The sequence below is a fragment of the Mesitornis unicolor genome, unplaced genomic scaffold (genome assembly GCF_000695765.1).
Source record: "Mesitornis unicolor isolate BGI_N332 unplaced genomic scaffold, ASM69576v1 scaffold2619, whole genome shotgun sequence".
NCBI lineage: Eukaryota > Metazoa > Chordata > Aves > Mesitornithiformes > Mesitornithidae > Mesitornis > Mesitornis unicolor.
In genome coordinates, this window is record NW_010206509.1 from 70,882 (window position 1) to 82,624 (window position 11,743).

The 11,743-nt window shown below is 49.2% G+C and overlaps 1 protein-coding gene across 2 annotated transcripts in view; it reads left to right on the top strand.

The window, feature by feature from the left end:
• The window catches only part of PITPNM2 (phosphatidylinositol transfer protein, membrane-associated 2), a 63,176-nt gene that overhangs the window by 15,198 nt on the left and 36,235 nt on the right, over nt 1-11,743 (top strand). For both annotated transcript variants that reach the window (XM_010191777.1, XM_010191778.1), the window contains exons 2-5: nt 1,077-1,291; nt 2,446-2,567; nt 4,234-4,467; nt 11,096-11,419. In XM_010191777.1, coding sequence (XP_010190079.1) covers nt 1,077-1,291; nt 2,446-2,567; nt 4,234-4,467; nt 11,096-11,419 — 895 coding nt within the window. The remainder of the gene's footprint in view (nt 1-1,076; nt 1,292-2,445; nt 2,568-4,233; nt 4,468-11,095; nt 11,420-11,743) is intronic.

Below are 11,743 nucleotides of genomic sequence, written 5' to 3' on the forward strand. Positions count from 1 at the left end.
TCTTCTCAGTGAGGGTGACAGAGCCCTGGCCCAGGCTGCCCAGAGAGGTTGTGGAGTCTCCTTCTCTGCAGACATTCAAAACCCGCCTGGACGCCTTCCTGTGTAACCTCATCTGGGTGTTCCTGCTCCGGCAGGGGGATTGGACTGGATGAGCTTTTGAGGTCCCTTCCAATCCCTAACGTTCTGGGATTCTGTGATTCTGTTGGCTGGATGAATCTCCCAACCCTACAAACCATCCCCAGTGTTGGTGTGCTCCGAGCCCACGGTTGTTGCAAAAATGGGGAGAGTAAATCCGGTCTTGTGAGGCCGGCACCGAATATGCGACAGATGCAAGTTGGGAAACAAATAATAATAGTTTATTTACAGCAACATTTACAGGTTCTTTTGGATTGCCAGGGATAAATTGAAAAGCTACAGGTACACTAAAGGTTGTTTAACTAATATCAAACGCAAGAGTACACTCAGGTAATATGCGCCTGAGGAAAAATACAAAATACACTTGGGGACTATGAACCTGAGGAAAATCACTCAGCGTTAGCTGAGGTAAATAATCTTACCCACAAGGTGACCTGAGTGGTGGGGGTGGAGAGGAAGCGAATTCGTCAATCCGTCCAGTCATGGGGTATAGTTCTGAGTTCATCCTGTCCCCATTCTTGAGCCGAAATTGGGGTGATACTCAAACATTTACATTACATCACCAGGGCATACGTGCGGGTGGGGATGACTGTAGACAATCTTATCGTTTATGTTAATGTCACAAAGTCCGTTAATCCACACCTGCATGGGTAGAGGTAATGGCTCCTGTTGTCTGGGGCGGAAAGGAATGGGGGACTGGGACCACGAGGCCTCCACCCTGTCTCACACTCCTCCAGGCATCCAGATAACACCAGATGTTGATGTAGTGACGGTTGCCATCTCGCCCAGTGTCTGCCACCTCACCCCATGTTTGGTTTCATGCTTCCAGGCATGCAGCTACCTGGTGTACACGACTTGGACTTTGCGATTAACTTTGTTCTCTCTACAGCCGTACGTGCGATGTTCAGGAGGATGAACTGTGCGGTGTGTTTCCCTTTCAGAAGAAGAGCAGGGAGGAGACATGCGGGGAGGGCAGCGGCGTGGAGATCCTGGAGAACAGGCCGTACGTGGACGGGCCGGGCGGCAGCGGGCAGTACACGCACAAGGTGTACCACATCGGCATGCACATCCCCAGCTGGTTCCGCTCCATCCTGCCCAAGGCAGCGCTGCGGGTGGAGGAGGAGTCGTGGAATGCGTATCCCGACACGAGGACGAGGTAAAACCCACTGGGCTGTCCACAGAGCCCTGTCCCTTCCTTGTGACAGGTTTGGATGTCGCTCGTGTGACAGTGTCACTTCCATGTCTATTAATATTCTATAGGGAAACTGGGGTCAGGTCCTAAAATTCCTGCACAGTGCTTAATCTCAGGGGTGCAAATGCTGCCTGAGCTGACTGCATGTGTGCTTGAGAATTCACAACTGGTTGCCTTAAAATGTGAGCTGCTTTTTGTCCATCAAAGCATGGGAAATCAAGAATGTGTTTTATTTAGTCCTCCTCCTGCACTGTGTGTTCTGCTTGCACAGCAGACATCTGCTGGCACAGTGAAGTTATCAGCGTATGCAGTGATGGGACAGGTGTCACATCAAGCACATCAAGTGAGACAGGATTCACTTATCCTAGGGAAGGAAAGAAAAATCTTAATAAATAAAGAAATAAACCTGGTGCCTCTTTTCTGGGAGCTGTCTGAACTGCCATATAGCTAGAAAACTGCAAACCTGCATCCTATGGTGTTCACCCTGAGAAGGGAGAGAACACCAGAGGCTCTGTGAAGCCCGCTGGGACCTCCTCTTTTTGGATGATCTTGTCTGAGAGGACTTCAGATACTCTGGAATAAATAGCCCCATGCCAGTTCCTCTGGTTTAGAGCATTTGCCCTTTGCCAGGTTTACAAATCTGATATTTCAGTCATCTTTCATAATAAAAAGACTTTAGTGGATATTTTGATTTTTATTAAAAACCTATAGAAGTTTCACAGTGGCGGTCCCCTCAGGTTTCTGCATGCTTGTTGTCAGTGGGAGGTTGTTTCTTGGTCAGTGCAGGTGCCCAGACTGCAGCACCTGCGTGGGGTGCGTTGGCATCCCCTCACCTCTCCTGCACGTACCCCTCGTGGCAGCACACCCCTCTGCTGGGGCTCGGGGTGCACCAAACCACAGCTGATCCCGTGGAGCCACGTGTCTGAGGCGAGCTCCTGTCTTGAGAAGCTATTAATGAAAGTCTTTAATTGGTACAGTTGATATTTTAAGCATATCTGAAGTAAAATGTGTGAAGGCTGGCTTGGATTTGAGGCTGATTTTGTACATCCTGGGGAAGCGTTTTCTCTGCTTGCCAAGCCAAGGGTGATTGACTCTAAGCCATGTTGTTCTGGTTTCAGGTATACGTGTCCCTTTGTGGAGAAGTTCTCTATTGATATCGAGACGTACTACAAAACTGACCCGGGAGACCACGTCAACGTGTTCAACCTTTCCCCTGCAGAAAAAAGACAAACCATCCTAGGTGAATAGCCTTTTCCTTTTGCTTTTATTCTGGTTTCTTTTTTTAGCTTGGGATGTCCCATCTGCCTGTCCACCCCCCCCAAACACTCCCCTGCACCCCTGTCGGTGTCCAGCTGCAGGGCAGGGTTACATCAAGTAGAGGGGCGACACCCGAGTTCTTTTCTGGGCTTGATGTAAATGACATGGAAATAATTTCAATTTGAATAATTTGAATCCCCGGTCTTTAAACTGAAGCTGATGCTTTCCCATCTTATTTGTGCAGCTACTGAGGGAAGTAAGACATCTAATGGTTTTAGGGGTAATAAGTAGAAATAACCAAAGAAGAGGAAAATATTGCTGTATAATTGCATAGCTTCTTTGCGCATATGGAAATCATTCTGATCTGCACTTCTGAAACATGAAGGGTTTATTACATTTTTGCTTCCTCTCCTTTTAGTGGTGCCCTCATGCAGGTTCACACTTCAGCTTCGCAGCTCTCTTTGGAAGATGAGGTTAATGAGCCTTATCTATGTAGGGATATAATGAGAAAAGGAAAAGGAGCCCATCTTACAGAATGGCAGGTGCCATGGCAGTTCCTCTGTCTCGCTGCCCACTGTGGTCCGTGCCCACGGCATTTGCTGGAGCCCTGACTGCATGTCAGGGATTTCAGGCAGTTTCAGCCCCGCAGGACTGAAGCACCCCTCACTCTGAAGGGGCTGAGGCTGGAGAAGTGCTGAGCTCGGGCTGATTTTGGGCAGTCTCAGGCTGTGCTGGCCATGGAGCTCCGGGGAAGGACGTCCGGTGGCTGCTCGGGCTCCTCAAAGCCGTTGACGTGTGGACATGGCCGTAACCGTGTGCAGTTTAACCTGAGTGCTCCTTGATGTAAACGTCTTAATTTTGAACTTGACTTTGCCTGTCCTCATTCCTAGGCCGATCTGTAAGGGCTTTCAGTACTGAACAGATAGGTTTGGATCGTGCTGCTCGTTGAGAAATGTCAGAAGAGCTGTCGTGTCTTGGGAAGTGCCATCCTGCCCTTCAGTCCAATGTCAGATGCCTCTGCTGAGGTCGGGGTTGCAAATCCTTAAAATAAGCTCGTTCCCTCTGCTCCCGTTGCTGTTTCCACTTCTCCATTGTTAAGTGTTAATTAGGACTTAGGTCTGACTTTCTGCCTTCCCCTCATGTCTGGTCAACGATAGCATGTGAGGAGTTAGCAGTAACCTCCCTTGATGGACTCCAAAGATAAGGTGTTCTGAGTGGTGTGGTTTCCATATTGGTGCTGAGAGAGGGCAGGTGCAGTTAAGCAGTCTCAGATGAGACAGAGCTGTAGCGCTGTGGCTGGTATTAGAAAAGCTGAGAGATGCGAAGTGCAGAAGATGGTTCTGGAGCTGGACAGATGGAGCGTGCAGATGTGCCAGGGTGCTGCAGGTCTGCAGTCGTTGTGGGCAAACACATCTGTTTGGAGCAGAGCCCCTGCTTGCAGGAACTGCACACCAGTCCCTCTGGCAGAGCTGATCAGTGCCCAGCAGCAGCGTGTAAACCATTTAAATAGCAGTTGTTTATGTGTGAGTAAAAGAAACTAAATGGCTGTAACCCTTCTGGTACTTACTGAGGCAGAAATAACTCCTGAAAAATGGTATTCTCTTCTTTTGTTCAGGAAATGTCTAACTGTTTCTATTCTCTGTCTATAGATCCTATTGATATTGTTAAAGATCCTATTCCTCCACATGAATACAAAGCTGAGGAGGATCCAAGGCTGTATAAATCATTGAAGACTAAAAGAGGCCCCCTCTCAGAAGACTGGATTCAAGAGTACAAGAACAACCCTGGGAAATACCCCATCATGTGTGCATATAAACTGTGCAAAGTCGAGTTCAGATACTGGGGGATGCAGTCGAAAATCGAGCGGTTTATCCATGACGTTGGTGAGCATCTGTAGTCTTGCAAAGTTCACTGTCTGCTCCTTCATGTTATTTCTGAACTGAAACACAAAGGTGAGGTATGTGCAGGGTATCATATCCCAAGCCACGTCCATGAACTGATTCCCAGATCTCATTAATCTTTCGCAGAGCCATGGGTCAGTTCAGAAGAAATGATGTTAATCTAACACTTAAAATTGTGTTACCTGTGAATCCAGACCACGTGTAGGGGGGTGGTTAGTAGGTCGAGAGAGGTTCTCCTCCCCCTCTACTCTGCCCTGGTGAGACCACATCTGGAATATTGCGTCCAGTTCTGGGCTTCTCAGTTCAAGAAGGACAGGAACTGCTGGAGAGAGTCCAGCGTAGGGCTACAAAGATGATGGAGGGAGTGGAGCATCTCCCTTATGAGGAGCGGCTGAGGGAGCTGCGGCTCTTTAGTTTGCAGAAGAGGAGACTGAGGGGAGACCTCATTCATGTTTATAAATATTTAAAGGGTGAGTGTCACGAGGATGGAGCCAGGCTCTTCTCGGTGACAAACAATGATAAGACAAGGGGTAATGGGCACAAGCTGGAACACAGGAGGTTCCACTTCAATTGGAGAAGAAACTTCTTCTCAGTGAGGGTGACAGAGCACTGGACCAGGCTGCCCAGAGAGGTTGTGGAGTCTCCTTCTCTGCAGACATTCAAAACCCGCCTGGACGCCTTCCTGTGCAACCTCATCTGGGTGTTCCTGCTCCGGCAGGGGGATTGGACTGGATGAGCTTTTGAGGTCCCTTCCAATCCCTAACGGTCTGGGATTCTGTGATTCTGTAGCCACTGAAAGGGTTTCAAGTCCTATGTATGCAAGACCTTTTCTATTTTTAGCTAAGAGTTTGACTGTCAAACTTTGCCAGATCTTTTTCAAAATCTGCCAGTTTCTGGGCAGAATCCTCGAGGGCTGCTGGAAGGAATGAGCTCCCCTGTGGGTGCTCATGGTTTAGGAACACCGCACCTGGAGTGTCCCCACTTTCTGCCCGTGTGGCAGCACCACCCGGTGTTGCTGTGGCCGTACCCCTCTGTGCCCCAGCTGTGGTGGTCAGGGCTCCCACCCCACCACGCCGTCAGCCCTCAGCTGTGAGCGGATGTGCTGCTTTGCTGCAGCACTCCTAGGGCAGGGCTTTTAAGGAGCTGTGGTTTGTGTCCCAGGAGTACCCGAGTGCGAGGGGCAGGTGGTAGCAGTGCTGGCAGTAATTTGTTCTGTGCAGAAAATCTATAACACAACTGATGCAGTTTCTGAGCCTTGCCGCAGGAGGCAGGATCTATGGGCAGGTGGAAAACTTAGTGTTTTAAAGAAGCTTTCCCATCTTAGGAAAAGCGCAGGCTGTCCTCTGGCAAAGAAGAGACCGAGAAAGGCTGTGTAAGGGATGCTGCCCTCCTTCTGTAGACAGTAAATTTTCCTGCATGACCTCTACAGCTGTTCTTTCTATAGTCAAAGCTGCTTTGAAATGCCCGATGCTAGTGTAAGTAAGTAATTTTATAGCTCTTTTCAGACATACCTTGCTCCTGAGAGCTAATGTGGAAAACACTGATAGAGCAGTGGTGAGTAGTGTGTACCATGCTCTGAAGTCAGGCTGCTTTCTTAGGGCTCGGTGGGTTTTACTTTACCCCAGGTGGAAGATTTTACCTGTTGTAGACTGTGTTACAAGTGGCTCTCTGCAACGAGCTCCCTTGGTGTTTTGGTGACATGGGTTAATTTAGTGTATACTGCAAAACATGGGGGCAGAATAACAGCTCCATTGTATCTGTGAAATGGAAAAGCAGCATGTGACTCTGTCAGTTGTTCAGAGGTGTTTGGCATAGATTAAACTGTGGTCCCTTAGAAATGTTTCTTTTGTATTTCATGAAAGATTGCCTGCCATTTTCCTCTTGATTGGGGCTGTGCGGAGAGGCGAGCCAGCTCATTGTCTGCCTTTCAAAAAGCCTTTCCACTCTGTTATAATGATGGCAAATACTGGTTTTCAGAGTGGCTAAGATGCATAAAATCAGGAAAGTCTTTATGGCAAGACAAAGCCGAGGGAGTGAGAAGTGAAAGCAAAAGCTCTGAGTTATCTCCAGAAGATGTGGAGCCGTGCCCTGCAGTGGAGTAGCCATGGGGGAGCCATTAGTGAGTGCTCGTGTACCAGACAGCGAGGTGTGAGGATGGTTGAGTTACAACGACTGAGCCCTGTTTTGGGGTCCAGCTGATGGCCTTTGTGTGCTGTGCAAGCAGGCGATGGACCACGCTGCTCAGGAGCCAGAGATGTTCTCATGGCCCAGCCCCTCCTTGGCATTTTCCTTCTGCCTTCTCTCTCCCAAGCTCCTGCACATTTGTTTTTGGGGGTTTAGTGTGCTCTGCGCAGCCCTGTCGAGCCAGACAGAAAACCAAGAGCAGGATCCAGGCTCTGCCCGAGAGGGGGAGCAGTCCTCAGTGGTGCAAACTGAAATCAGAGAATGGCTGTAAAGAGGAACACGTCTGGGTTCAGTGGATGGACTGGGGTACGTAGAAAGGCTCTGAGCACAAAGGGGGTGACTCCGGGGGGTGTATGGAAATGTTCTCAGTCGTATGGGGAGCACCAGCCGTGTTTTGTGATGACTCATTGGGCAGTTACTCAGTGCTGTGACAGCCTGAGACACAGACTAAAACTGTGTGCTATTCGTCTACGTGGCTGTAGTATTTGTGTGCTTTTTTACTCCTTTCCCATAGAATTTAAGTTTAATTGGACTGGCACTGCATAATGTTCTGCTCCCACTTGCTTCCTAATGGTACACATGGGCTATGGTTCTCTTGCTATTAAAGAAGTGTGTTGACTCTGTACGAGTTATTGATTATATACCACGGCAGAGCGTGTTCCCACCCAGTAACTGGAGCTTTGTCTAAGCCTGCGTGTCTTTGGCTAAATGTGCCCAAATTGCAACACAGGGATAAACGGGAGCAGTTTTAGAAAGCTCTTTTGCACAACTGTAGCTTCACTTAAGCCCTCAAATGCAAGGGGGCCCGTTGGGGCCTGCAGGTAGGGCCTTCTCGAGGGTAGGTGGGTTGCAGACAGCGTGACGTGGACGCGACCACCGGCTTTAATTCGTGAGTGGTCTGAGAAGGGAAGGTGGGGATGCAGGCTGATACAACTGCAGGTTGCCTTTGGTCAGACGTGTTCAGACAAGCAGAGCTGTACCGACACGGTCAGGAGATCTGCTGCGACTGTCAAGGAAGTGGCTTGTCTCGTGGTCACTTACACTTCCTTTTGGGAGGTGAAATTCAGCACCACAGTCTGCAGGCAAATCCCTCACAAGAGCCAGCACCTCATGGGCTCAGCCGTCTCTGTGCAGCTCTGAGGTGGGGAGTTGAAAGGGAAGTGATTCAAATGTTTGTGCTCTGCTAGACTCCTCACAGATGATCTTTCTGCATGGCGCAGTGGGAAATGTTATGATTAAATCACCCGACAGCGACGGGTTCTTCTGAACTCAGTCTGCATGTGCAGATGTCGTTTGTGCATGTGTGGTTTCCTTCTTGTTTTGTGGGTTTTTTGAAACCGAAGCATTGCATGCTCTAGAGAAATAATAGTCTGGTTAACTACTGACATAACTGAAATCACCTGGTACCTGCATACTTACAAGAAACCCGTTCCCATTATTTCTGATGGACTTCAGTGTGTGATTTGCCTGCCGAGACGGTGGGCAAGAAGTCTCAGATAAGCGTGGTGGACGTTGGGTGGAGGTGAAAAACCGACCCTAAATTGCTCCTTGATTCTCTGTGCTGCTCGGTTCCATCTTCACACCAGAGAAACCTCTGGGGACCATCTCCTGTCTGCAGTTCTCCCCTTTGCTTGAGGTGGGAATGGAGCACCCCAGGGTGGTGGCAGGGCCTTGGAGGAGCAGTGGTTTCCTGGGCCTGATCTGTCCCCTCCTTTTCACTTTCCAAGCAAAAAGCTTGTTTTCCTCTAACGTTCTGATAGAAAAAAGCTTTCAGACTTGCTTTTTTCCATTGTGCAGGGAGGGAAGCAGAGTCTGGACAGGCAAGGGCAGGCGTTTGTGGCTGGATCTTGAGTCCGTATAGCAGTGTGGGGGCATTCGGTGGGTCCTGGGGGTCACTGCTGCTGACCAGAAGGCTTCAGTGCTGCAGACTTGCAGATTAATTCGGTGATTCAGTGCTCAGTGCTTTCTGTTCACCAAGAGACTGCTCAGGTTTTCCATCCTTAGCAGTGAAGATATCTTCCTGCAAGCCCTGGCTCTTATTCTTCAGTTTCTCTTGTGCCTGGACAGCCTCATTCTCTTCCAGATTTTCTCCCTGTGCTTGAGAAAGAGAAATGCGGTGGCGCTGACACATCCCAGGGGAAGGCCAGAGGCTAGAAAAATAACCTGTCTTTTTGACTTGATAATTAATCTGCAGTGATAGAGGCACAACAGCCGTGAAGCCCTGTAACACCATCCTCTTCTCAGAAGCACAAGGCTGTGAGGAAGGTGATTTGGGATGTCTAATCAAAGCGACGCGAGCAGTGCAGATGGGCAGGTCTGTGGGCTGGGAGGAAGCAATACAGGCGATTTTTGTGATCTAAGAGATGAAGTGAAAGAAGGCAGAGGGGAACTTCAGGAAACTTCTTTTTACCCCCAAGTGGTTTTGATGTTCCCTGTGATGTTACTCCACTAAAACAAAGAGATGCAGCTGGTGGCATCTGTGCTGTTACAGAGAATTTGTGAGGAGTGAGAACAGCGATACATCAAGGCTGGGCCAGGAGCAAGAGCAGAGGGGGCCCTGCTGAGGTCTGTGTCTGATCCCAGGCTGTTTTCAGGCTGTTCAGGCCAGGCAGAGTTGGACATCGCGGATGTGGCACCCCAAGGGGTGGTTGTGGTGGTGGGCACTGAATGGGAAGGGAAATGTTTCCTTGTCTTTCAGGGTGAGTGTGGTGGGAGCTTAATCTTTAAGCTCTGTGTCAGTCATAATGGGAGGTGAGGAGGCTAAAACATTCTCTTGTAGTTCTGCAAGAAGTCATCTGGTTGGGGAAATAACTGAATCTCAACTAAGGTTGGACAGAATTACTTGTCAAGGCCCCCTGTTCTGGCCCCAAAAGGTCACAGTCTGCTGACTCAAACTCACCTCTCCTGTGTGGAGCTCCCTTCTGAAAGTCAGGCAGAAAAATGTATAAAATATTGATAGATTTAATCTTGGTGCACAGATGAAGCTCAGGATGAAGCTCGCATTAGCTGCTTGTCTCAGTGGCGATTTCCTCCTGGTAGGTTGACTTGTGATGGCTGGTGGAGGTCAGGACTAACCAGACAATGGAAGTGCCCAGACCTGGAAGGAAATAAACGTATAAAAATAAGCTTTTTGTATGTTTACAAAACAAACTGATTGCTGAAAACAAAAGGGATATTTAGGCTGAACATAGAAACTGTGGCAGTAGTGCGATCTAAGATTTTCTGTACAATGGTGAAGCAGATGTTGCTGGAAACACCTTGGGAACCCTGTGCGCAGTGGGACGTCCAGCTCTGGCCTTGGACCTGGAGGTGGAGGGAACTTGCAAGGGCCATGTTTCCTCTTACAGTGCCTGGAGAGCTCAATCTGCAGCTCCAAACCCTCAGTGATTTCAGTGTGGCCTGCCTGTTACTCTCTGTCTTGTAAGAGCCGTGGTGCTGTGGTCTGTGTCTTCATTAGAGTGAGGAGCGGCCGCCGTCCTGCCAGGGCTTTGCCACGGCTGTTTCTGCACCAGGCTTAGCAGAGGTTTGTGGATCCATAACAGCACTGAGCACAGATCCCACTCTGCTGTGACCTGTCCTTCAGCTCCTCTCTGCCTCAGTTTCCCAGTAGTTAAAGGGCGACGATACTCACTGATTTCTTTTTTCCAGCTCTCCTGAGGATTGGTTTCTCAGTATTTGTAGCAGCTTTTAAAAGCACCTTTACTGCGGTGTGTTCCCATCAGTAATAAATAGCAGTTTGTTCAGTATTTATAGCAGCTTTTAAAAGCACCTTTACTGCAGTGTGTTCCCATCAGTAATAAATAGCAGTTTGGAGCTTTGGCCTGTTGTGAGCTTTTAAGCAGTAATATTGGTTGAAAATCCTGAGTTTACGCTGTTTTGAAGGTCTTGGTGGTATGATGTTTTGGCCTGTTGTGAGCTTTTAAGCAATAATATTGGTTGAAAATCCTGAGTGTACGCTGTTTTGAAGGTCTTGGTGGTATGATGCTGCTAGCCAGCAGGTTGAAGTCCTGGAGGGAAGTTTCTGTCGCCTGGTCAGGAGCGTTGTGTGTTGATATTGAGACAGTTCTTCCTTTCAGATATGTGATACGTTGAAATATTTTAAATTGGCTTTACCCGCTTTATTTTTCTCATGCAGCAGAAGACAGATGGTATTTGTGAAATAGAGCATCTTTATTCCCTCCCAGTTAAAAGCAGTCACAGGAGACTGGCTCATTGGTCAGGGCATGGTTGGTTGGCAAGAACTGAGGAGATAAAGTACACGTAGTGACCAGTTTGCCATCCCACTGCTTGCTGTACTGCAGCTTACAGCACTGTGTAGTTGACACCACTGATATTCATGCCACAGTGTCTTGAGGTTTTGGGGAAGGGAACGCATCGGTCCCTGCAGGTTTGCAGCACTGGTGACAAGGGCACTCTGGCTTTGCAGGCTTGCGGAAGGTCATGGTCCGTGCCCACCGGCAGGCGTGGTGCTGGCAGGACGAGTGGTACGGGCTCACCATCGAGGACATCCGGCAGCTGGAGAAGGAGGCGCAGTTGATGCTTGCTCAGAAGATGGCCCAGTTCTGCAGTGAAAATGATGCTGAGCAGCACGGGGTCAAAGATGCTCCCGGCGAGAAGGACGTTGAAACCAACGCAGTTTCACCTGTCGAAACAGAGGATGCCCCTGGTAACAGCGAAGTGGCCTCTGGGCGATCGCTCACCAAGCAGTGGTCCACCTCTTCCAAGTCCTCGCGGTCTTCAAAGAGAGGAGGTAAGGTGCTGATGATGACGTACCGCTCTGAACTGCATAGGGGTGGGCTTTTGAGGGTATGACCATGTCTGCTCATGGCTGGCACCTTGGGGACAATGCACATTTCTTCTGTGAGTCCTTTTAAGTCAGAGGCCTTCTCTGCTGGTGCTGTGGGCTCAGCCTCCTCAGTACCCTGTTATGGGTTTGGGAGGGTTTGTAGCCATCCCGTAATGGTGACTCAGGGGTGCATGGCAGAATTCTTGCTGATCTCAAAAGCAGAGAAACCATGAAGAACCAGCAGAGGAGCAGGCAGCAGCTGGCTGGGAGCACTGGGGCTCAGCAGGA